The 23,019-nt window shown below is 44.8% G+C and overlaps 1 protein-coding gene and 1 long non-coding RNA gene across 2 annotated transcripts; both read left to right on the forward strand.

Moving 5' to 3' along the window:
- The first annotated feature begins 1,416 nt into the window (after positions 1-1,416).
- On the forward strand, positions 1,417-20,504 carry LOC118379840 (kunitz-type serine protease inhibitor bitisilin-3-like). Its single transcript, XM_052466871.1, has 6 exons — positions 1,417-1,816; positions 4,569-4,775; positions 17,178-17,354; positions 17,735-17,779; positions 19,502-19,580; positions 19,737-20,504. Exons 1-6 carry the CDS (start codon positions 1,747-1,749, stop codon positions 19,819-19,821), a joined length of 663 nt encoding a protein of 220 aa, XP_052322831.1. The 5' UTR covers positions 1,417-1,746; the 3' UTR covers positions 19,822-20,504.
- LOC127908434 (uncharacterized) lies at positions 2,597-4,539 on the forward strand. The gene is made up of 3 exons (XR_008067340.1): positions 2,597-3,309; positions 3,348-3,625; positions 3,662-4,539. It is a non-coding gene; the product is annotated as an uncharacterized LOC127908434 (long non-coding RNA).
- Positions 20,505-23,019: the final 2,515 nt, after the last annotated feature.

Here is a 23,019-nt window from a genome sequence, read left to right on the forward strand (position 1 = left end):
CCCTGGTCCCCTGGTCCCAGTGCAGGCAGTGTGGTCCCCTGGTCCCCTGGTCTTCTGGTCCCAGTGCAGGCAGTGTGGTCCCCTGGTCTTCTGGTCCCAGTGCAGGCAGTGTGGTCCCCTGGTCTTCTGGTCTTCTGGTCCCAGTGCAGGCAGTGTGGTCCCCTGGTCCCCTGGTCTTCTGGTCCCAGTGCAGGCAGTGTGGTCCCCTGGTCCCCTGGTCCCAGTGCAGGCAGTGTGGTCCCCTGGTCTTCTGGTCCCAGTGCAGGCAGTGTGGTCCCCTGGTCTTCTGGTCCCAGTGCAGGCAGTGTGGTCCCCTGGTCTTCTGGTCCCAGTGCAGGCAGTGTGGTCCCCTGGTCTTCTGGTCCCAGTGCAGGCAGTGGGTCCCCTGGTCTTCTGGGCCCAGTGCAGGCAGTGTGGTCCCCTGGTCTTCTGGGCCCAGTGCAGGCAGTGTGGTCCCCTGGTCCCCTGGTCTTCTGGGCCCAGTGCAGGCAGTGTGGTCCCTGGTCTTCTGGTCCCAGTGCAGGCAATGTGGTCCCCAGGTCTTCTGGTCCCAGTGCAGGCAGTGTGGTCCCCTGGTCCCCTGGTCTTCTGGGCCCAGTGCAGGCAGTGTGGTCCCCTGGTCTTCTGGTCTTCTGGGCCCAGTGCAGGCAGTGTGGTCCCCTGGTCCCCTGGTCTTCTGGTCCCAGTGCAGGCAGTGTGGTCCCCTGGTCCCCTGGTCTTCTGGTCCCAGTGCAGGCAGTGTGGTCCCCTGGTCCCCTGGTCTTCTGGTCCCAGTGCAGGCAGTGTGGTCCCCTGGTCTTCTGGTCCCAGTGCAGGCAGTGTGGTCCCCTGGTCTTCTGGTCTTCTGGTCCCAGTGCAGGCAGTGTGGTCCCCTGGTCCCCTGGTCTTCTGGTCCCAGTGCAGGCAGTGTGGTCCCCTGGTCCCCTGGTCTTCTGGGCCCAGTGCTGGCAGTGTGGTCCCCTGGTCCCCTGGTCTTCTGGTCCCAGTGCAGGCAGTGTGGTCCCCTGGTCTTCTGGTCTTCTGGTCCCAGTGCTGTGGTAAAGGACGCTAGACTTAGCATAGACAGCTCAGAGGTGAGTGCAGTGGAGGTAGGAAGAATATGTTGGCTCTATATGTAATAGTGATTAACAGGAGTGACAGACATGGGGGTGATTTGGGCTAGCGTGTCTGAAATGCCAGGGCTGAATTTTTGTCCCAGTCCGTCCCTGCTTGGTTTGCGTTATTTTTGTTGTGCACATGTATTCATGGAACATTAGATTCAAAGCAAATTAAAGTTCTCTTCAATAACCAAATTGGAGCAAATACTTTTACAGTATTTGAAAAAAAGTGTGATCTCTGGTTAAAGATTGAGTTTTGACATCCTCTCTATATGTTAACCTATACAGCACAAACAGATCTGGGACCAGGCTAACAGATCTGGGACCAGGCTAACAGATCTGGGACCAGGCTAACAGATCTGGGACCAGGCTAACAGATCTGGGACCAGGCTAACAGATCTGGGACCAGGCTAACAGATCTGGGACCAGGCTAATATCCTTTTTGCACCCAATACCCTTATAGTACACTCCTTTTACCTGGGGCCCATATGGAATAGGGTTTGGGACACAGCCCTGGTATCAGAGGAAGCATTATAAGTACAAAGGTCAGTGATGTTAACTGCCAATCCTCCACTTCCCCTGTAGTTTACTGGAGACTACAATCGTCATTCACTCTGCTGAAGACTAGAGAGAACACACAGACAACATCATGAAACAAATGGTCATATTTGGGGTTTTTGCTTTTGCTACATTCTACATGGTTCACACTGAAGTACCAGGTAGGTTCAATCATTTAGTATTTATGTGACTACCTCAGTCAGTACCAGGTAGGTTCAACCATTTAGTATTTATGTGACTACCTCAGTCAGTACCAGGTAGGTTCAATCATTTAGTATTTATGTGACTACCTCAGTCAGTACCAGGTAGGTTCAACCATTTAGTATTTATGTGACTACCTCAGTCAGTACCAGGTAGGTTCAACCATTTAGTATTTATGTGACTACCTCAGTCAGTGCTCTGTCTGTACATCTGAAATTAATTTGCATTTTGAGACTATGATTTCATGAAATACGTCTACCGTTCTCTGCTTATAAAGTTGTCTTATAACTCTTCTTTTACTATGTTTTCATTCTAGCATCAAACGCTTGTAATGTTTTTCAATTAGTTTTACTCCTCTGCCACTTGAAATAAGGGAAGCCTGTCTGTGCTTCTCTTCAACGTGAGTTTGGGAGGGAGTGCAAAAATGTCCAACACACATTTCATTCAATATAGAAAATATGACAATATTTATTAATTTAATCAATGAATGAAGTTACTCATGTTTCAATATGTTATCCATTCTAAGATTCTGCATGTATGGTAACACTGAAACTAATATAGAACAGGGAGGTCAAAGGTTATTCTCTTCAAATCCTTTATGATCCGTGACAGTATCAGTCTGACAACAGGGCGGTTTCACTGACAGTTGAAGTCTTTACTTTAGATCAAGACGTAATAAAAGACAAGCACTAATTCTCATCTGTTTCTGTGTCAAAGGTTTTCTTTCTGAAGCAGTTGAATAGAGTATACATTGTACAGTGAAATATGAATGCTTCGTACTCATCTGTTTTGATGGGTGTTGATGAGGTGTTGACCTTTCGACCTTGTGGGCCATATCCAACACCAGCTAAGTCCAGGTCAAATGGTGTAAATCTGAGAATCATCAAGACCACGATGAAAAGAAGGTGGTTTGTTGTTGGATGTTGTTGTCCTACAGTTTAGGAGTCAGAGTTTACAGAGAATGCTGCTTCCTGTATTTGAAATGTTTTAGGACCCTATAAAGCTAGGAACAATCATTTGCCCAACAATGATAGCGATATTGCACAAACTGAGACGGTCACATGGGTTTCTGCCATTAAGGGACTCAACAACCTCAAATCTACCCCAGACTGGGACCACAGCTAATTGTTATAGGCCTTAATACCATCAGGATAGTTAGTTGGGGTGTGGTTGCTGGATGAGAAGGGGTTATGGTCAATAAGATACAGGGAAGTTAGTTGGGCTGTGACTAGTGGTTGGGGAGGGGTTACGGTCAAGGTCAATAAGATACAGGGAAGTTGTGCTGTGGCAGCAGGCTGGATGGTTTGACCTGGTTAGGTTTTCCGCATGGTGTTCTGACCATCTCTGAAGGTCTAGACCATCTGGTTTCAGCTCTCTGGAGGTCTAGACCATCTTGGTTCCAGTTCTCTCTCTGGAGGTCTAGACCATCTTGGTTCCAGTTCTCTCTCTGGAGGTCTAGACCATCTTGGTTTCAGTTCTCTCTCTCTGGAGGTCTAGACCGTCTTGGTTTCAGCTCTCTCTGGAGGTCTAGACCGTCTTGGTTTCAGCTCTCTCTGGAGGTCTAGACCGTCTTGGTTTCAGCTCTCTCTGGAGGTCTAGACCGTCTTGGTTTCAGCTCTCTCTGGAGGTCTAGACCGTCTTGGTTTCAGCTCTCTCTGGAGTTCGAGACCGTCTTGGTTCCAGTTCTCTCTCTGGAGTTCGAGACCGTCTTGGTTCCAGTTCTCTCTCTGGAGTTCTAGACCGTCTTGGTTCCAGTTCTCTCTCTGGAGGTCTAGACCATCTTGGTTCCAGTTCTCTCTCTGGAGGTCTAGACCATCTTGGTTTCAGTTCTCTCTGGAGTTCTAGACCATCTTGGTTTCAGCTCTCTCTGGAGGTCTAGACCATCTTGGTTCCAGCTCTCTCTGGAGGTCTAGACCATCTTGGTTCCAGCTCTCTCTGGAGGTCTAGACCATCTTGGTTTCAGCTCTCTCTGGAGGTCTAGACCATCTTGGTTTCAGCTCTCTCTGGAGGTCTAGACCATCTTGGCAAAAGGACATCTTTCTACCAATGGAATCTGTGTTTCCTTGTAAGGGATTGGATACATACGTCCACATACGTCCAGAAAAATAATTAGACCGTACAAACATCTCTGTGATGGACACCATCACTTTGACTTGCAACAACAAGAAGCCAGAAAGCCTCTAGGCTGCCATATTGAAAACGTGGGACTGAGGAGGGAATTGAGGGTGGGACTGAGAAGGGAGTGGTGAAACTATAGATGACATTATGATGTTTACAGCCATCATAAAAACTAGGAGTGGGCCTCTCTGGTGACAGAGTTAGTTAAACATTTACAGTCAACATATTGCACGATAATCATCTGCACTCAATCGTAGTGGATGTATGTAGTGCATGTACTGTTTGCAGTGCATATTGTTTGTCTCTCTAATTCTCCCCCTCATACTGCGACATTACAACATTAGAAATACAAGTGGTATACAAGTGCAATTTTCATCTTAAAATAATCTATTTTTCTAAATGCATCCAACCCCTAAATGTGTTCTGTCTGCTCAGTACTCTCTAATTTATCTCCATCTCTCCATGGTCCAGCAGCACACAGGATGTTCTCAGTTCTCTCCACCTGTCTTTTGTAAATGTTCCTTTTATCTTCTATGGTCCAACAGCGTACTGTGTTCTAACCCTCCCTCTCCATTTCTCTCTGTGTTCCAACAGAGTACTGTTCCCTACCACAGGATGAGGGTACAGCTCCAACCCCAGGAGCAGATGACTTCCAGATCCTGCTGTATTATGACGCAGCGAAAGACCTGTGCTACCCCTTCAAGTACCTGGGGGAGGGCGGCAACGCAAACCGCTTCACCCTGGAGAAGCTCTGTATGAGGAACTGTTCTGCCAAGGCAGAGGAGATCTATCCCATGGACGGTGAGATAACACACATTTAAAGTAGAACTTATAACCTTTTAGCAACATATCTGATTAATATCTGTTTTATATACATCCCTCAAAAAAATATGACATCTTTTATTATTCCCTGTCAAGTGAGCAGATAGATATGGTCATTTTTACGTTTTCATCAATTCATAGAATGTTTTGGGAATGACAGAGTAAGGCATTTGTGAGAATTCTATATCAACAAATGCTGACACTATATCTCACCAAATGGTGGAAGACAAGCATTGTAATTTTGAATTCTGTAAAGTCTGTGTGGAAGAGGTGAAAAATGATTGTTATCTATCAACAATGACAAGCCACTGGGGTCTGACAATCTGGATGGAAAATTACTATGGATAATAACGGACGATATTCCACATCTTCAATTTAAGCCTACTAGAAAGTACGTGCCCTCAGGCCTGGAGGGAAGCAAAAGTCATTCCGCTACCTAAGAATACTAAAGCCCCCTTTACTGGCTCAAATAGTCGACCAATCAGCCTGTTACCAACCCTTAGTAAACTTCTGGAAAAAAAATGGTGCTTGACCAGATACAATGTTATTTTACAGTAAACAAATTGACAGACTTTCAGCACGCATGTAGGGAAGGACATTCAACAAACACAGCACTTACACAAATGACTGATTGGCTGAGAGAAAATGATAAAAATATTGTGTGGGCTGTTTTGTTAGACTTCAGTGCAGCTTTTGACATTATCGATCATAGTCTGCTGCTGTAAAAACGTATGCGTTGTGGCTTTATACCCCCTGCTATAATGTGGATAAAGAGTTACCTGTCTAACAGAACACAGAGGGTGTTCTTAATGGAAGCATCTCCAACAGAATCAGGAATACTCCAAGGCAGCTGTCTAGGCCCATTACTTTTTTCAAACTTTACTAATGACATGCCACTGACTTTCAGTAAAGCAAGCGTGTCTCTGTGTCACGTAGAGTAGGCCAGAAGGCTAAACTGGATAACCTAACCTCTATCAAAATAAAAAGATGGCGGAGCCGCAAAAGTTCTTCTGTGCAAAGGTGTTTATTTACAAGTGATTCCGGAACAAAAAACAACAGTACTGCCATCAACGTCTACCTTATGGGACAGCTTAAAAACAATGCTGCCCCATCCACAGCTCAATCCTAAATTCCCTCCTATGACTGAAAGAGAGGCTCCTTTTGTAGGGCTAGCCCCTCCCCTCAGAACAATTAACCCTAATTAATTAATCAATTAACAATACAAACCTACATTTTCCATGAACTAAACATACTAAAGGATATACATTGCAACACGGTTTTAAACAATATCACAACATAACATTTACAACATTACATCACTACTGACAATATCTTTCAATATGCCAATATGCATTAATGAGCCATTTGGGACAGGCACTATAAAGCCAACCCAATTCCCTTAGCTTGGGTCCTTTTCCAGCATACCCGGAAGCTACAGAGATGGAGAGAGAGGAACAGACAAACAAACAATGCGCTCATCCACAACATTGATAAGTATAATAATTATTGTATCTCTCAAATATGAACACTGACAAGTGTGAAATGCATGCACCAAGACAGAAGTTAATTTGTGTGTCGACCCACATTGTTAACTTATCTTATAATGGCGCAGGGAGGAGTGATGAATATGTGTGTGCGTTAAAGAACCAAATGCTACTCTGTATGCGGATGACTCAACACTATACATGTCAGCTACTACAGCGAATGAAATGACAACACTTAATAAAGGGCTGCAGTTAGTTTCAGAATGGTTGGCAAGGAATAAGTTAGTCCTAAATATTTATTAAATTAAAAGCATTTGGGACAAATCATTCACTGAACCCTAAACTAAATCTTGTAATGAATATTGTGGAAATTTAGCAAATTGAGGAGACTAAACCGCTTGGAGTAACCCTGGATTGTAAACTGTCATGGTCAAACATATTGATACAACAGTAGCTAAAATTGGGAGAAGTCTGTCCATAATAAAGTGCTGCTCTGCATTCTTAACAGCATTATTAACAAGGCAGGTCCTACAGGCCCTAGATTTGTCACACCTGGACTACTGTTCAGTCGTGTGGTCAGGTGCCACAAAAAAGGACAATTGAAAATTGGAAAATTGAAATTGGCTCAGAACAGGACAGCACGGCTGGCCCTTGGATGCACACAGAGAGCTAACATTAATAATATGCATGTCAATCTCTCCTGGCTCAAAGTGGAGGAGATATTGACTTCATCACTACTTTTATTTATGAGATGTATTGACATGTTGAATTAAAAATATATATTTTACAGTTAAGAACAAATTCTTATTTTCAATGACGGCCTAGGAACAGTGGGTTAACTGTACCGAGATGTCTGTCTAAACTACTGGCACACAGCTCGGATACCAATGCATACCCCACAAGACATGCCACAAGAGGTCTCTTTACAGTCCCCAAGTCCAGAACAGATGATGGGAGGCACACAGTACTACAGAGCCATGACTACATGGAACTCTATTCCACATCAAGTAACTCATGCGTGCAATAAAATTAGATTTTAAAAAATCAATAAAAATACACCTTATGGAACAGCGGGACTGTTAAGCAACACCCACATGCATACAAACGCATGGTAACATACGCACTCTCAATGTCAACAGTGAAGAGGAGACTCCGGGATGCTGGCCTTCTAGGCAGAGTTCCTCTGTCCAGTCTCAATGTCAACAGTGAAGAGGCGTCTCCGGGATGCTGGCCTTCTAGGCAGAGTTCCTCTGTCCAGTCTCAATGTCAACAGTGAAGAGGCGTCTCCGGGATGCTGGCCTTCTAGGCAGAGTTCCTCTGTCCAGTCTCAATGTCAACAGTGAAGAGGCGTCTCCGGGATGCTGGCCTTCTAGGCAGAGTTCCTCTGTCCAGTCTCAATGTCAACAGTGAAGAGGCGACTCCGGGATGCTGGCCTTCTAGGCAGAGTTCCTCTGTCCAGTCTCAATGTCAACAGTGAAGAGGCGTCTCCGGGATGCTGGTCTTCTAGGCAGAGTTCCTCTGTCCAGTCTCAATGTCAACAGCTTTATCAAATAGTACCTGCAAAACACCAGTCTCGACATCAACAGTGAAGAGGCGACTCCCGGATGCTGGTCTTCTAGGCAGAGTTCCTCTGTCCAGTCTCAATGTCAACAGTGAAGAGGCGTCTCCGGGATGCTGGCCTTCTAGGCAGAGTTCCTCTGTCCAGTCTCAACGTCAACAATGAAGAGGCGTCTCCGGGATGCTGGTCTTCTAGGCAGAGTTCCTCTGTCCACTCTCAACGTCAACAATGAAGAGGCGTCTCCGGGATGCTGGCCTTCTAGGCAGAGTTCCTCTGTCCAGTCTCAATGTCAACAGTGAAGAGGCGACTGGCCGGGATGCTGGCCTTCTAGGCAGAGTTCCTCTGTCCAGTCTCAATGTCAACAGTGAAGAGGCGTCTCCGGGATGCTGGTCTTCTAGGCAGAGTTCCTCTGTCCAGTCTCAATGTCAACAGCTTTATCAAATAGTACCTGCAAAGAGTTCACTGTCAGTCTCGACATCAACAGTGAAGAGGCGACTCCCGGATGCTGGTCTTCTAGGCAGAGTTCCTCTGTCCAGTCTCAATGTCAACAGTGAAGAGGCGTCTCCGGGATGCTGGCCTTCTAGGCAGAGTTCCTCTGTCCAGTCTCAACGTCAACAATGAAGAGGCGTCTCCGGGATGCTGGTCTTCTAGGCAGAGTTCCTCTGTCCACTCTCAACGTCAACAATGAAGAGGCGTCTCCGGGATGCTGGCCTTCTAGGCAGAGTTCCTCTGTCCAGTCTCAATGTCAACAGTGAAGAGGCGTCTCCGGGATGCTGGCCTTCTAGGCAGAGTTCCTCTGTCCAGTCTCAACGTCAACAGTGAAGAGGCGTCTCCGGGATGCTGGCCTTCTAGGCAGAGTTCCTCTGTCCAGTCTCAATGTCAACAGTGAAGAGGCATCTCCGGGATGCTGGCCTTCTAGGCAGAGTTCCTCTGTCCAGTCTCAATGTCAACAGTGAAGAGGCGTCTCCGGGATGCTGGCCTTCTAGGCAGAGTTCCTCTGTCCAGTCTCAATGTCAACAGTGAAGAGGCGTCTCCGGGATGCTGGCCTTCTAGGCAGAGTTCCTCTGTCCAGTCTCAACGTCAACAATGAAGAGGCGTCTCCGGGATGCTGGTCTTCTAGGCAGAGTTCCTCTGTCCACTCTCAACGTCAACAATGAAGAGGCGTCTCCGGGATGCTGGCCTTCTAGGCAGAGTTCCTCTGTCCAGTCTCAATGTCAACAGTGAAGAGGCGTCTCCGGGATGCTGGCCTTCTAGGCAGAGTTCCTCTGTCCAGTCTCAATGTCAACAGTGAAGAGGCGACTCCCGGATGCTGGCCTTCTAGGCAGAGTTCCTCTGTCCAGTCTCAATGTCAACAGTGAAGAGGCGACTCCGGGATGCTGGCCTTCTAGGCAGAGTTCCTCTGTTCAGTCTCAATGTCAACAGTGAAGAGGCGACTCCCGGATGCTGGCCTTCTAGGCAGAGTTCCTCTGTCCAGTCTCAATGTCAACAGTGAAGAGGCGACTCCGGGATGCTGGCCTTCTAGGCAGAGTTCCTCTGTCCAGTCTCAACGTCAACAGTGAAGAGGCGTCTCCGGGATGCTGGCCTTCTAGGCAGAGTTCCTCTGTCCAGTCTCAATGTCAACAGTGAAGAGGCGTCTCCCGGATGCTGGTCTTCTAGGCAGAGTTCCTCTGTCCAGTCTCAATGTCAACAGTGAAGAGGCGTCTCCCGGATGCTGGCCTTCTAGGCAGAGTTCCTCTGTCCACTCTCAATGTCAACAATGAAGAGGCGTCTCCGGGATGCTGGCCTTCTAGGCAGAGTTCCTCTGTCCAGTGTCTGTGTTCTTTTGCCCGTCTTAATTTGTATTTTTACTGGCCAATCAGAGATATGTCTTTTTCTTTGTAACTCTTCCTAGAAGGCCAGCATCCCGGTGTCACCTCTTCACTGTTGACGTTGGGACTGGTGTTTTGCGGGTACTATTTTATGAAGCTGCTAGTTGAGGATTTGTGAGTCGTCTGTTTCTCAAACAAGACACTCTAATGTACTTGTCCTCTGGCTAAGTGGTGCACCGGGGCCTCCCACTCCTTTTTCTATTCTGGCTAGAGCCAGTTTGCGCTGTTCCAGTAGTACATAGCGTTGTACGAGATCTTCAGATTCTTGGAAATTTCTCGCATGGAATAGCCTTCATTTCGCAGAACAAGACTGACGAGTTTCAGAAGAAAGGTCTTTGTTTCTAGCCATTTTGAGCCTGTAATCAAACCCACAAATGTTGATGCTCCAGATACTGATGCTCAACTATTCTAAAGAAGGCCAGTTTTATTTCAGTTTTTAACTGTGCTAACATAATTACAAAAGGGTTTTCTAATGATAAATTAGCCTTTTAATGAAATGATAAACTTGGATTAGCTAACAAAGTGCCAGTGGAATACAGGAGTGATGGTTGCTGATAATGGGCCTCTGTACGCCTATATAGATATTCCATAAAAAATATGTCCAGCTACAATAGTCATTCACAACATTAACAATGTCTACACTGTATTTCTGATCAATTTGATGCTATTTTAATGGACAAAAAATAATTTTCTTTCGAAAACAAGGACATTTCTAAGTGACCGCAAACTTTTGAATGGTATTATGGTATTAGAATAGGGAGGGCACGTAGTGTGTTGTGAAAACTGTTGTGAATGTATTGTAATGTTTTTACAATTGTGTAGCTGATTTCATTTTGCTGGACCCAACTGCAGTATCTCTTGCTGTAGCCAACGAAAACGATAAGAGGGGAAAAAGTCCACTCCTCCAATGACATGACATGTCATCCTACCAAATAGGCAAAGTCTAAAGTTAGGCCTCAGTGTTTTAGCTAAATAAATATCTAGCTTCATAAATAGATACGTTAGCCCAGGTGTGTCAAACTCAATCAGCGCATGGACCATACTGAAAAAAACATACCGAATTTGCGGGCCAGACATAGCCCATTTGTTGTCGTTTTTAAACGTGAAACTGCGACCCCAAACTGGCAATTGTTTTATTGAAAAAAAAATGTGCGCCTTTATAATGCCCACTTATGTACAAAGAACGGTGTATATAGCATGTCAACGTATAAAACAAAAAGAGAAATAATATTAGTCCAGCCTTTGCTGCTATGTCACGCCCTTAGTTTCCTTGTTCCTGTCTCTGTGTTAGTTTTCACAAGTATAGGCTGTTTCGGTTTTCGTTACGTTCTTTGTTTTGTAGTGTTTATAATTGATTCGTGTTTCACGTTTGTTTATTAGACATGGATCGCAACCTACACGCTGCATTTTGGTCCGACTCTCCTTCTCCACAAGAAAGCCGTTACACTATGCCTGCAGATGTGCATAATATGCTGCAACCCTAATCAAAAGGGATTTAATAACTCAAAAACACAAACCTAGCTTTAGGTTGTTGTAACATTTAAATTTCACATGTTTTTGTTCACTGCGTGGATTATCAGTGGTTGAATGCAGCATTGTTGTGTGGTCCACATGTATTGTAGTTGAGTAACCAACCTAGGCTACTGCTCTAATAGGCCTACACATTTCTCTTTTGCATGGAGTTTTGTTGCCGATTTAGTTTTTTGGTTATTAATTGTAAAAACCAAAGCCAGACTGCAACATTAGTAGCCTAGCTAGGAATGTGGATTGCATCTGTACACTTTCCCTCAAAGCAGCGCAATTGAAGTTGATTTCACCGATGCGATCGCATCAGGCAGTCATTTCATAAAGTAGATGATCCTATTAAAATATATTCTAATGAGAAGTTAGCGAAAATAAATAAGATCTTGCTACCTTCGAAAGGAAAATCCCTATCTATTTGTTGAAAAATCCCCGATTTAACTCTTTAGTCATTTATCCCAGTTTACCAATTTGCTTATGGCCTTGCCTACACCTAGCGACCTTTTAACAATGAAAAGTATATATATATATAGTTAGCTAGTTCTATCATAATAATAATAATAATATATGCCATTTAGCAGACGCTTTTATCCAAAGCGACTTACAGTCATGTGTGCATACATTCTACGTATGGGTGGTCCCGGGAATCGAACCCACTACCCTGGCGTTACAAGCGCCATGCTCTACCAACTGAGCTACAGAAGGACCATTGTATTTGGAATGGCAAGCCAGATAAAATTAAACTAGACTATTTATATAATAAATATTAATTCGGAGGGCAAATACTAAATATTAAAGCATTAGACATCACTAAATCCAAACTGGTTCTTCAGCAGATTAGTAATAACGTCTCACCCCATGTCCAAGAATGGCCTTTTTATTTAGATCACAAAATCACACTTCGGTTATTTGAAAAGGAAATGTTCTCCAAATATCTCTATTTTTTAAATAAGCCATAGAAAGTTAGTTACAATTTCAGTTTAATCAGAAAAGACAGAACAAATAATCCAACAAATATTATGGTTAAACCCAAATAAACTAATTGATTAAAATAAAAATGTATAATCTTTGTAAATGATAACTCCACCAGTCCTATTTATGATATGTCACACATACAGCTAACAAAAATATATGGAAATGCTCTACCCAACATTACAACCAACTAATTGCAGCATTACAGAATAAATGGAAGAGGCAGGGGGAAAGTAAGGAACTGTCGGCGCTGCATTAATAACCTCTAATGACTCCCCATCCCGCATGAGGGAGCGTAATCATCGACTGACACTAATTAGCATAACGCAACGGACATAAATATTCCTAGAAAATATTCCTATTCATGAAAATTACAAATTAAATATATTGAGACACAGCTTAGCCTTTTGTTAATCACCCCGTAATCTCAGATTTTCAAAATATGCTTTACAGCCAAAAGCTAGACAAGCATTTGTGTAAGTTTATCGATAGCCTAGCATAGCATTTTGTCCATCTAGCAGCAGGTAACTTGGTCACGGAAATCAGAAAAGCAATCAAATTAAATCGTTTACCTTTGATGAGCTTCAGATGTTTTCACTCACGAGACTCCCAGTTAGATAGCAAATGTTCCTTTTTTCCAAAAATATTATTTTTGTAGCCGAAATAGCTCCGTTTGTTCTTCCCATTTGGCTGAGAAATCGCCCGGAAATTGCAGTCACGAAAACGTTGAAAAATAATCCAAATTAGCTCCATAATATCGACAGAAACATGGCAAACGTTGTTTATAATCAATCCTCAAGGTGCTTTTCAAATATCTATTCGATAATATATCCATCGGGACAATTAGTTTTTCAGTAGGACCGATTGGAGTAATGGCTACCACTGTATTTTACCCGAGAATCTCTCTGGGAGCATCAGGTGACCACTTGCGCAATGTAGCCGCTTACGGGTATTCTTCAACATCAATGCGTAAAACTACGTCGCAATGCTGTAGACACCTTCGGGAATACGGAGAAAGAGTAATCTGGTTGATAGCCCATTCACTGCTCAATAGGGACGCATAGGATGCAGCGCTTTCAAAACATGAGGCACTTCCGGATTGGATTTTTCTCAGGCTTTCGCCTGCAACATCAGTTCTGTTATACTCACAGACAATATTTTTTTACAGTTTTGGAAACTAATAGAGTGTTTTCTATCCTAAGCTGTCAATTATATGCATATTCTAGCATCTTGTCCTGACAAAATATCCTGTTTACTACAGGAACATTTTTTTTTCCAAAAATGAAAATGCTGCTCCCTAGTCACAACTTAAAGACCATAATTGGTTAAAGACAATTGTGATAAAAAAGAAGTATACCAGTTTCATTTAAGGACCAAAACATTGACATCTTTCCCAACTATAAACTTAGGACACTAAAGAGGCCTTTCTACTAAAGGAAAGATTCCCAGGGTCCCTGCTCGTCTGTGTGAATGTGCCTGAGGCATGCTGCAAGGAGGCATGAGGACTGCAGATGTGGCCAGGGCAATAAGTTGCAATGTCCGTACTGTGAGACGCCTAAGACAGCGCTACAGGAAGACAGGACGGACAAGCTGATCGTCCTCTCAATGGCAGGCCACGTGTAACAACACCTTCACAGGATCGGTACATCCGAACATCACACCTGCGGGACAGGTACAGGATGGCAAGAACAACTGCAGAGTTACAATCCCTCCATCAGTGGTTAGACTGTCCGCAATAGGCTGAGAGAGGCTGGACTGAGGGCTTGTAGGCCTGTTGTAAGGCAGTTCCTCATCAGACATCACCGGCAACAACGTCGCTTATGGGCACAAACCCACCGTCGCTGGACCAGACAGGACTGGCATAAATCAAATCAAATTTTATTTGTCACATACACATGGTTAGCAGATGTTAATGTGAGTGTAGCGAAATGCTTGTGCTTCTAGTTCTGACAATGCAGTAATAACCAACGAGTAATCTAACCTAACAATTCCACAAATACTACATTATACACACAAGTGTAAAGGGATAAAGAATATGTACATAAAGATATATGAATGAGTGATGGTACAGAAGGGCATAGGCAAGATGCAGTAGATGGTATCGAGTACAGTATACACATATGAGATGAGTAATGTAGGGTATGTAAACATTATATTAAGTGGCATTGTTTAAAGTGGCTAGTGATACATTTTTACATCAATATCGATCAATTTCCATTATTAAAGTGACTGGAGGTGAGTCAGTCTGTTGGCAGCAGCCACTCAATGTTAGTGGTGGCTGTTAAACAGTCTGATGGCCTTGAGATTGAAAAACAGCTTCTGTCACTCAGTCCCTGCTTTGATGCACCTGTACTGACCTCACCTTCTGGATGATAGCAGGGTGAACAGGCAGTGGCTCGGGTGGTTGCTGTCCTTGATGATCTTTATGGCCTTCCTGTGACATCAGGTGGTTTAGGTGTCCTGGAGGGTTGGTAGTTTGCCCCCGGTGATGTGTTGTGCAGACCTCACTACCCTCTGGAGAGCCTTACGGTTGTGGGCGGAGCAGTTGCCGTACCAGGCGGTGATACAGCCCGACAGGATGCTCTCGATTGCTCTCCATTGTGCATCTATAGCGTTCATCCACCTCTGGCCTGCTCGCCTCCCTACCACTGAGGAAGTACAGTTCCCGCTCAGCCCAGTCAAAACTGTTCGCTGCTCTGGCCCCCCAATGGTGGAACAAACTCCCTCACGACGCCAGGACAGCGGAGTCAATCACCACCTTCCGGAGACACCTGAAACCCCACCTCTTTAAGGAATACCTAGGATAGGATAAGTAATCCTTCTCACCCCCCCCCCTTTTAAGATTTAGATGCACTATTGTAAAGTGACTGTTCCACTGGATGTCATAAGGTGAATGCACCAATTTGTAAGTCGCTCTGGATAAGAGCGTCTGCTAAATGACTTAAATGTAAATGTAAATGTGAGTGCTTTTGGTGACAAGCTGAATTTCTTCAGCCTCCTGAGGTTGAAGAGGCGCTGCTGCGCCTTCTTCATGGCGCTGTCTGTGTGGGTGGACCAATTCAGTTTGTCCGTGATGTGTACGCAGAGGAACTTAAAACTTACTACCCTCTCCACTACTGTCCCATCGTGTGTGTCGTGTGTGAATAGGGGGGTGCTCCCTCTGCTGTTTCCTGAAGCCCACAATCATCTCCTCTGTTTTGTTGACATTGACTGTGAGGTAATTTTCCTGACACCACACTCTGAGGGCCCTCACCTCCTCCCTATAGGCCGTCTCGTTGCTGTTGGTAATCAAGCCTACCACTGTAGTGTCGTCCGCAAACTTGATGATTGAGTTGGAGGCGTGCATGGCCACGCAGTCGTGGGTGAACAGGGAGTACAGGAGAGGGCTCAGAACGCACCCTTGTGGGGCCCCAGTGTTGAGGATCAGCGGGGTGGAGATGTTACCTACCCTCACCACCTGGGGGCGGCCCGTCAGGAAGTCCAGTACCCAGTTGCACAGGGCGTGGTCGAGACCCAGGGTCTCGAGCTTGATGACGAGTTTGGAGGGTACTATGGTGTTAAATGCTGAGCTGTGGTCGATGAACAGCATTCTCACATAGGTATTCCTCTTGTCCAGATGGGTTAGGGCAGTGTGGTTGCGATTGCGTCGTCTGTGGACCTATTTGGGCGGTAAGCAAATTGGAGTGGGTCTAGGGTTTCAGGTAGGGTGGAGGAGATATGTTCCTTGACTAGTCTCTCAAAGCACTTTATGATGACGGAAGTAAGTACTACAGGGCGGTAGTCGTTTAGCTCATAAAGAGCTCTTCACTGACATGTCACGGTTTTGTCTCACCAGGGATTATGGTCGGATTTGCGTTTATCATCGAAGGAATGAGCATTACACCTCAAATCGGAGGTGGAGGGTCCGTCATGGTCTGGGCCGGTGTGTCACAGCGTCATCGGACTGAGCTTGTTGTCATTGCAGGCAATTTCAACGCTGTGCGTTACAGGAAAGACATCCTCCTCCCTCATGTAGTACCCTTCCTGCAGGCTCATCCTGACATGACCCTCCAGCATGACAATGCCACCAGCCATACTGCACATTCTGTGCGTGATTTCCTGCAAGACAGGAATGTCAGTGTTCTGCCATGGCCAGCGAAGAGCCCAGATCTCAATCCCAATGATTGAGAACATCTGGGACCTGTTGGATCGGAGGAGGAGGCCATTCCCCCAGAAATGTCTAGGAACTTGCAGGTGCCTTGGTGGAAGAGTGGGGTAACATCTCACAGCAAGAACTGGCAAATCTGGTGAAGTCCATGAGGAGGAGATGCACTGCAGTACTTAATGCAGCTGGTGGCCACACCAGATAATGACTGTTAATTTTGATTTTGACCCCCCCTCCCCTTTGTTCAGGGACACATTATTCAATTTCTTTTAGGCACATGTCTGTGGAACTTGTTCAGTTTATGTCTCAGTTGTTGAATCTTGCTATGTTCATACAAATATTTACACATGCGCTAATTAAAGAAGTTCAATAGGAAAGCAAAATTATCAGGTTCGCTTCGCTGCGAACTCAAACACTGATTTCCAAACTTGTGTCATCGTACTAAAACTCATATTTATTCTTCATTTTTCAAGCCTGAAACATTGAACAAAGACTTCTGACATCTAGTGGAAGCCATAGGAATTGCAATCTGGGATATGACCCTATGCTTTCCATTGTAAGAGCATGGGCTCCTAGTGTGTAATTAATCACACATCTTGGTGTGTAATTAATGCCATCTCTCCATACCCAACCCTTGTCCTTCCCCAGAGTCTAAAGCCTGCCACTTCAAGAAGGCTCTGGGTGAATGCTTTGTCTCTCTCCCCAACCCCAACCCCAACCCTAACCCTTCCCCCTGTACAGAGTCTAAAGCCTGCCACTTCAAGAAGGCTCTGGGTGAATGCTTTGTCTCTCTCCCCAACCCCAACCCTAACCCTAACCCTTCCCCCTGTACAGAGTCTAAAGCCTGCCACTTCAAGAAGGCTCTGGGTGAATGCTTTGGTACCTACCTGCGTTATTTCTACGACCCCATCCATGAGAAGTGTAAGAAGTTTCACTGGACTGGCTGTGTGGGGAACGGGAACAGGTTCATCGACCATCATGCCTGCAATGCCACCTGTGCTGGGATTCATGGTAAAATGACATTACATAAAATTACATAGCATAGCAAAAAAATGTATTAATCAATGATGAAATATCCATTTTTCTTGTGTTCAATGAAACTGAAAACTAACTACAGATTAATGTCATGTTGAATAATAAACTGATATTAAAATATCTATAACAATCTGATATTATAATATCTATAATATGATATTATAATTTATATAACAATCTGATGTTCGGTCTATAATAATCTGATATTATAATATCAATATTAATCTGATATTATAATATCTATAATCTGATATTATCATTTCTATAACAATCTGATGTTATGTCTATAATAATCTGATATTATAATAATCTGATATTATGTTGTCTATAATATTTCTGACATGTTCTGTCATCAGATGAGGGTACTGAAGAGGAGGAGGATGAGCCTGATACTCCTGTTGGTGAGTAGAGAAATACACTACATGATCAAATGAATCTGGACACCTGTCGAACATCCCATTCCAAAATCATGGGCATTAATATGGAGTTGGTCTACCCTTTGCTGCTATAACAGCCTCCACTCTTCTGGGAAGGCATTATTATGGTGTTGGTCTACCCTTTGCTGCTATAACAGCTTCCACTCTTCTGGGAAGGCATTAATATGGAGTTGGTCTACCCTTTGCTGCTATAACAGCCTCCACTCTTCTGGGAGGGCTTTCCACTAGATGTTGGATTATTGCTGCGGGGACTTCCATTCAGCCACGAGCATTAGTGAGGTCGAGCAGTGTGCTCGATGTTATACACCTGTCAGCAAACGGATGTGGCTGAAAGAGCCAAATCCCATCATTTGAAGTGGTGTCCACATACTCTTGTATTGTACAGTGCATTCGGAGGTATTCAGACCCCGTAACTTTTTCCACATTTGTTACGTTACAGCCTTATTCTATAATTGATTAAATCGTTTTTTCCCTCACCAGTCAACACACAATACCCCATAATGACGAATCAAAACCGTTCTTAAGAAATCTGTGCAAATCTATTAAAAATAAAAAACGGAAATATCACATTTATATAAGTATTCAGACCTTTCACAGGGTTCATCAAGGGTCTCTCCGTACTTTGCTCCGTTCATCTTTCCCTCGATCTTGAATAGTCTCCCAGTCTCTGCCTATGAAAAACATCCCCAAAGCATGATGCCTCCACCACCATGCTTCACCGTAGGGATGATGGTTCCAGGTTTCCTCCAGACCTGGCGCTTGGCATTCAGTTAAATTTTGGTTTCATCAGACCAGAGAATCTTTTTTCTCATGGTCTGAGAGTCCTTTAGGTGCCTTTTGGCAAACTCCAAGAGGGCTATCATGTGCCTTTTACTGAGGAGTGGCTTCCGTCTGGCCACTCTACCATAAAAGCCTGCTTGGTGGAGTGCTGCAGAGATGGTTGTCCTTCTGGAAGGTTCTCCCGTCTCCACAGAGAAACTCTGGAGCTCTGTCCCAGGGACCATTGGGTTATTGGTCACCTCCCAATAACCTAATGGTCCTTGTCCCCTGATTGCTTAGTTTGGCCGGGCAGCAGCTCTAGGAAGAGTCTTGATGGTTCCAAACTGTGGGACCTTATATAGACAGGTGCCTTTCCAAATCATAAGTTGAATTTACCACCGATGGACTCCAATCAAGTTATAGAAACATATCAAGGATCATCAATGGAAACAGGATGCACATGAGCTCAATTTCGAGTCTCATGTTCGTGTCTCATATATAATTTTTTTAAATTTGCAGAAATTCTGAAAACACTTTTTCACTTTGTCATTATGGGGTATTGTGTGTAGATTAATGAGAAAAATAAATAATTTAATCCATTTTAGAATAATGCTGTTAAGATGCACTAATAATGCTGATTTAGATGCACTATTGTAAGTGGCTGTTCCACTGGATGTCATAAGGTGTATGCACCAATTTGTAAGTCGCTCTGGATAAGAGCGTCAGCTAAATGACTTAAATGTAAATGTAAATGTTAAGTAACAAAATGTGGAAAAAGCCAAGGGTTATGAACATGTTCCAAATGCACTGTGTATAGTAGGTCTGTTAAAAAACAATATACTGTAGGCCTGTTCAACAGTTTGGACTTAATATTAATTTATTGTCTTCTGTTAATTAAACACTGACCTGTTATTCTGTTTCCTGCAGCCCTGATTCTAGGAGTGGTGTTTGGGATCACTGGAGCAATACTCATCATAGTCATTGTTGTCCTGGCCATGCAGAGCAAGTAAGTACACTATTCATCATTCTCTTCTCTAATCTCTTCTGTTAGGAAACTAGTTGAACAGGAAAATTAGAATTACTCAGTTTGTTCTATTTTAGTTTTTTTTTTCGCATATTTATGCTACAAATAACGAACTGTTCTTTTTATATCAAATATCAGGAAGAATCACAAAAGTGATACAAAGAAAGTGAAAGATGTCAAGCTGGAGACACCACTGCAAGAAGAACCAATTGAGATGGCGTAGAGAAGAGAAGACAACCATGAAAGGAAATCAGAATGACTAGAACGCATGATTTCATTCATGTCAACGATGAGTTGTCGAGCAGCCATATTGAGTGTACACATGCCAGTCATTCTAATTGTAGGGGAAAAACCAGCTCTGGCCCTCACCTGAATGGCCCCTCTTAGGGTGATATCATAGAGTAACATAGGCCTACAGTTGCAACGAACAAACTTCAAATTCCATATAATGTTTACCTCATTTGTTATTCAAAAATCATTTGTTTCTGTGTTGACAATATCGTATCTGACTTCCCCATCACAAATGTACGCCAGGCTATTTCCTCATGGTTACGTTTGACATCTCAGTTATTTTATAATGTATTTTTTATACACTCTCCTCTTTTACAATAAGAATGTATGTTTATTTCAAGTAAATTTGGTAACTAGTCAAATCTTCTCCACAGATTTGAAAGAATAAGCACTATTCTTTATCAAATAGATTCAAGTTTGTTATTGAACTACTGAGTGTGCAACAAGATTTATCTGATATTTTAATTGTTTTTAATGTGTTTTATGTGCTACGAAAGGTTTGTGTTTGGTCTGTATAAACAATAATAATATTAACATTCTCATAGGTTTTGTAGACGCTACTAAATGGTATGTTTTTGTAGGACATGATATGAGAATAAACCAATACACAGTTTGAAAACATTTTGTCTTTCACGGGACTGCTATGACATCGTACTGGACCAGGTTATCACCACCGATAGCGAGGGTGTCCAACAAGGGAGGTTTTCCTGCCCAACGAGGTTTTCCTGCCCAACAAGGCGGTTGTTCCTGTCCAACAAGGGGTTGTGTGTTACTGGTGTGTTACTGTCCAACCAGGGGGTGTTCCTATCCAAGGGTGGTGTGTTACTGTCCAGCCAGGAGTTGTTCTTATCCAACCAGGGGGTGTGTTACTGTCCAACCAGGGGGTGTTCCTATTCAACCAGGGGGTGTTCCTATTCAACCAGGGGGTGTGTTACTGTCCAACCAGGGGGTGTTCCTATTCAACCAGGGGGTGTTCCTATCCAACAGTGATGTGTTACTGTCCAACCAAGGGGTGTTCCTATCCAACGGTGATGTGTTACTGTCCAACCAGGGGGTGTTCCTTTTCCACCAGGGGTGTCCAACCAGGGGTGTTCCCAACGGTGGTGTGTTACTGTCCAACCAGGGGTGTTCCTATCCAACGGTGATGTGTTACTGTCCAACCAGGGGTGTTCCTTTCCAACCAGGGGTGTTCCTATCCAAGGGTGGTGTGTTACTATCCAACCAGGGGTGTTCCTATCCAACCAGGGGTGTGTTACTGTCCAACCAGAGTGTGTTCCTATCCAAGGGTGGTGTATTACTGTCCAACCAGGGGTGTTCCTATCCAACCAGGGGTGTTCCTATCCAAATGTGATGTGTTACTGTCCAACCAGGGGTGTTCCTATCCAAGGGTGGTGTGTTACTGTCCAACCAGGGGTGTTCCTATCCAAGGGTGGTGTGTTACTGTCCAACCAGAGGGTGTTCCTATCCAACCATGGGGTGTGTTACTGTCCAACCAGGGGTGTTCCTATCTAACCAGGGGTGTTCCTATCCAACCATGGGTGGTGTGTTACTGTCCAACCAGGGGGTGTTCCTATCTAACCAGGGGGTGTTCCTATCCAACCATGGGGTGTGTTACTGTCCAACAAGGGGGTGTTCCTATCCAAAGGTGGTGTGTTACTGTCCAACCAGGAGTTGTTCCTATCCAGCCAGGGGGTGTGTTACTGTCCAACCAGGGGGTGTTCCTATTCAACCAGGGGGTGTGTTACTGTCCAACCAGGGCGTGCTCCTATCCAAGGGTGGTTTATTACTGTCCAACCAGGGGCTGTTCCTATCCAACCAGGGGTGTTCCTATTCAACCAGGGGTGTTCCTATCCAACAGTTATGTGTTACTGTCCAACCAGGGGTGTTATTTCCAACCAGGGGTGTTCCTATCCAAGGGTGGTGTGTTACTGTCCAACCAGAGTGTGTTCCTATCTAACCAGGGGGTGTTCCTATCCAACGGTGGTGTGTTACTGTCCAACCAGGGTGTGTTCCTATCTAACCAGGGGTGTTCCTATCCAACCATGGGGTGTGTTACTGTCCAACCAGAGTGTGTTCCTATCTAACCAGGGGTGTTCCTATCCAACCATGGGGTGTGTTACTGTCCAACCAGTGGGTGTTCCTATCTAACCAGGGGGTGTTCCTATCCAACCATGGGGTGTGTTACTGTCCAACCAGTGGGTGTTCCTATCTAACCAGGGGTGTTCCTATCCAACCATGGGGTGTGTTACTGTCCAGCCAGGGGTGTTCCTATCCAACCATGGGGTGTGTTACTGTCCAACCAGTGGGTGTTCCTATCTAACCAGGGGGTGTTCCTATCCAACGGTGGTGTGTTACTGTCCAACCAGGAGTTGTTCCTATCCAACCAGGGGTGTGTTACTGTCCAACCAGGGGTGTTCCTATTCAACCAGGGGGTGTGTTACTATCCAACCAGGGGTGTTCCTATTCAACCAGGGGTGTGTTACTGTCCAACCAGGGGTGTTCCTATTCAACCAGGGGGTGTTCCTATTCAACCAGGGGTGTTCCTATTCAACCAGGGGTGTCCCTATCCAACAGTTATGTGTTACTGTCCAACCAGGGGTGTTGCTATCCAAGGGTGGTGTGTTCCTATCCAAGGGTGGTGTGTTACTGTCCAACCAGGGGGTGTTCCTTTCCAACCAGGGGGTGTTCCTATCCAAGGGTGGTGTGTTACTGTCCAACCAGGGGTGTTCCTATCCAACCATGGGGTGTGTTACAGTCCAACCAGGGGTGTTCCTATCCAACCAGGGGTGTTCCTATCCAACAGTTATGTGTTACTGTCCAACCGGGGTGTTCCTTTCCAACCAGGGCGTGCTCCTATCCAAGGGTGGTATGTTACTGTCCAACCAGGGGCTGTTCCTATCCAAAGGTGGTGTGTTACTGTCCAACCAGGAGTTGTTCCTATCCAACCAGGGGTGTTCCTATTCAACCAGGGGGTGTTCCTATCTAACCAGGGGTGTTCCTATCCAACCATGGGGTGTGTTACTGTCCAACCAGTGGGTGTTCCTATCTAACCAGGGGTGTGTCCTATCCAACCATGGGGTGTGTTACTGTCCAACCAGTGGGTGTTCCTATCTAACCAGGGGGTGTTCCT

This window comes from Oncorhynchus keta, chromosome 17 (assembly GCF_023373465.1).
Source record: "Oncorhynchus keta strain PuntledgeMale-10-30-2019 chromosome 17, Oket_V2, whole genome shotgun sequence".
In the NCBI taxonomy this organism is placed as follows: domain Eukaryota; kingdom Metazoa; phylum Chordata; class Actinopteri; order Salmoniformes; family Salmonidae; genus Oncorhynchus; species Oncorhynchus keta.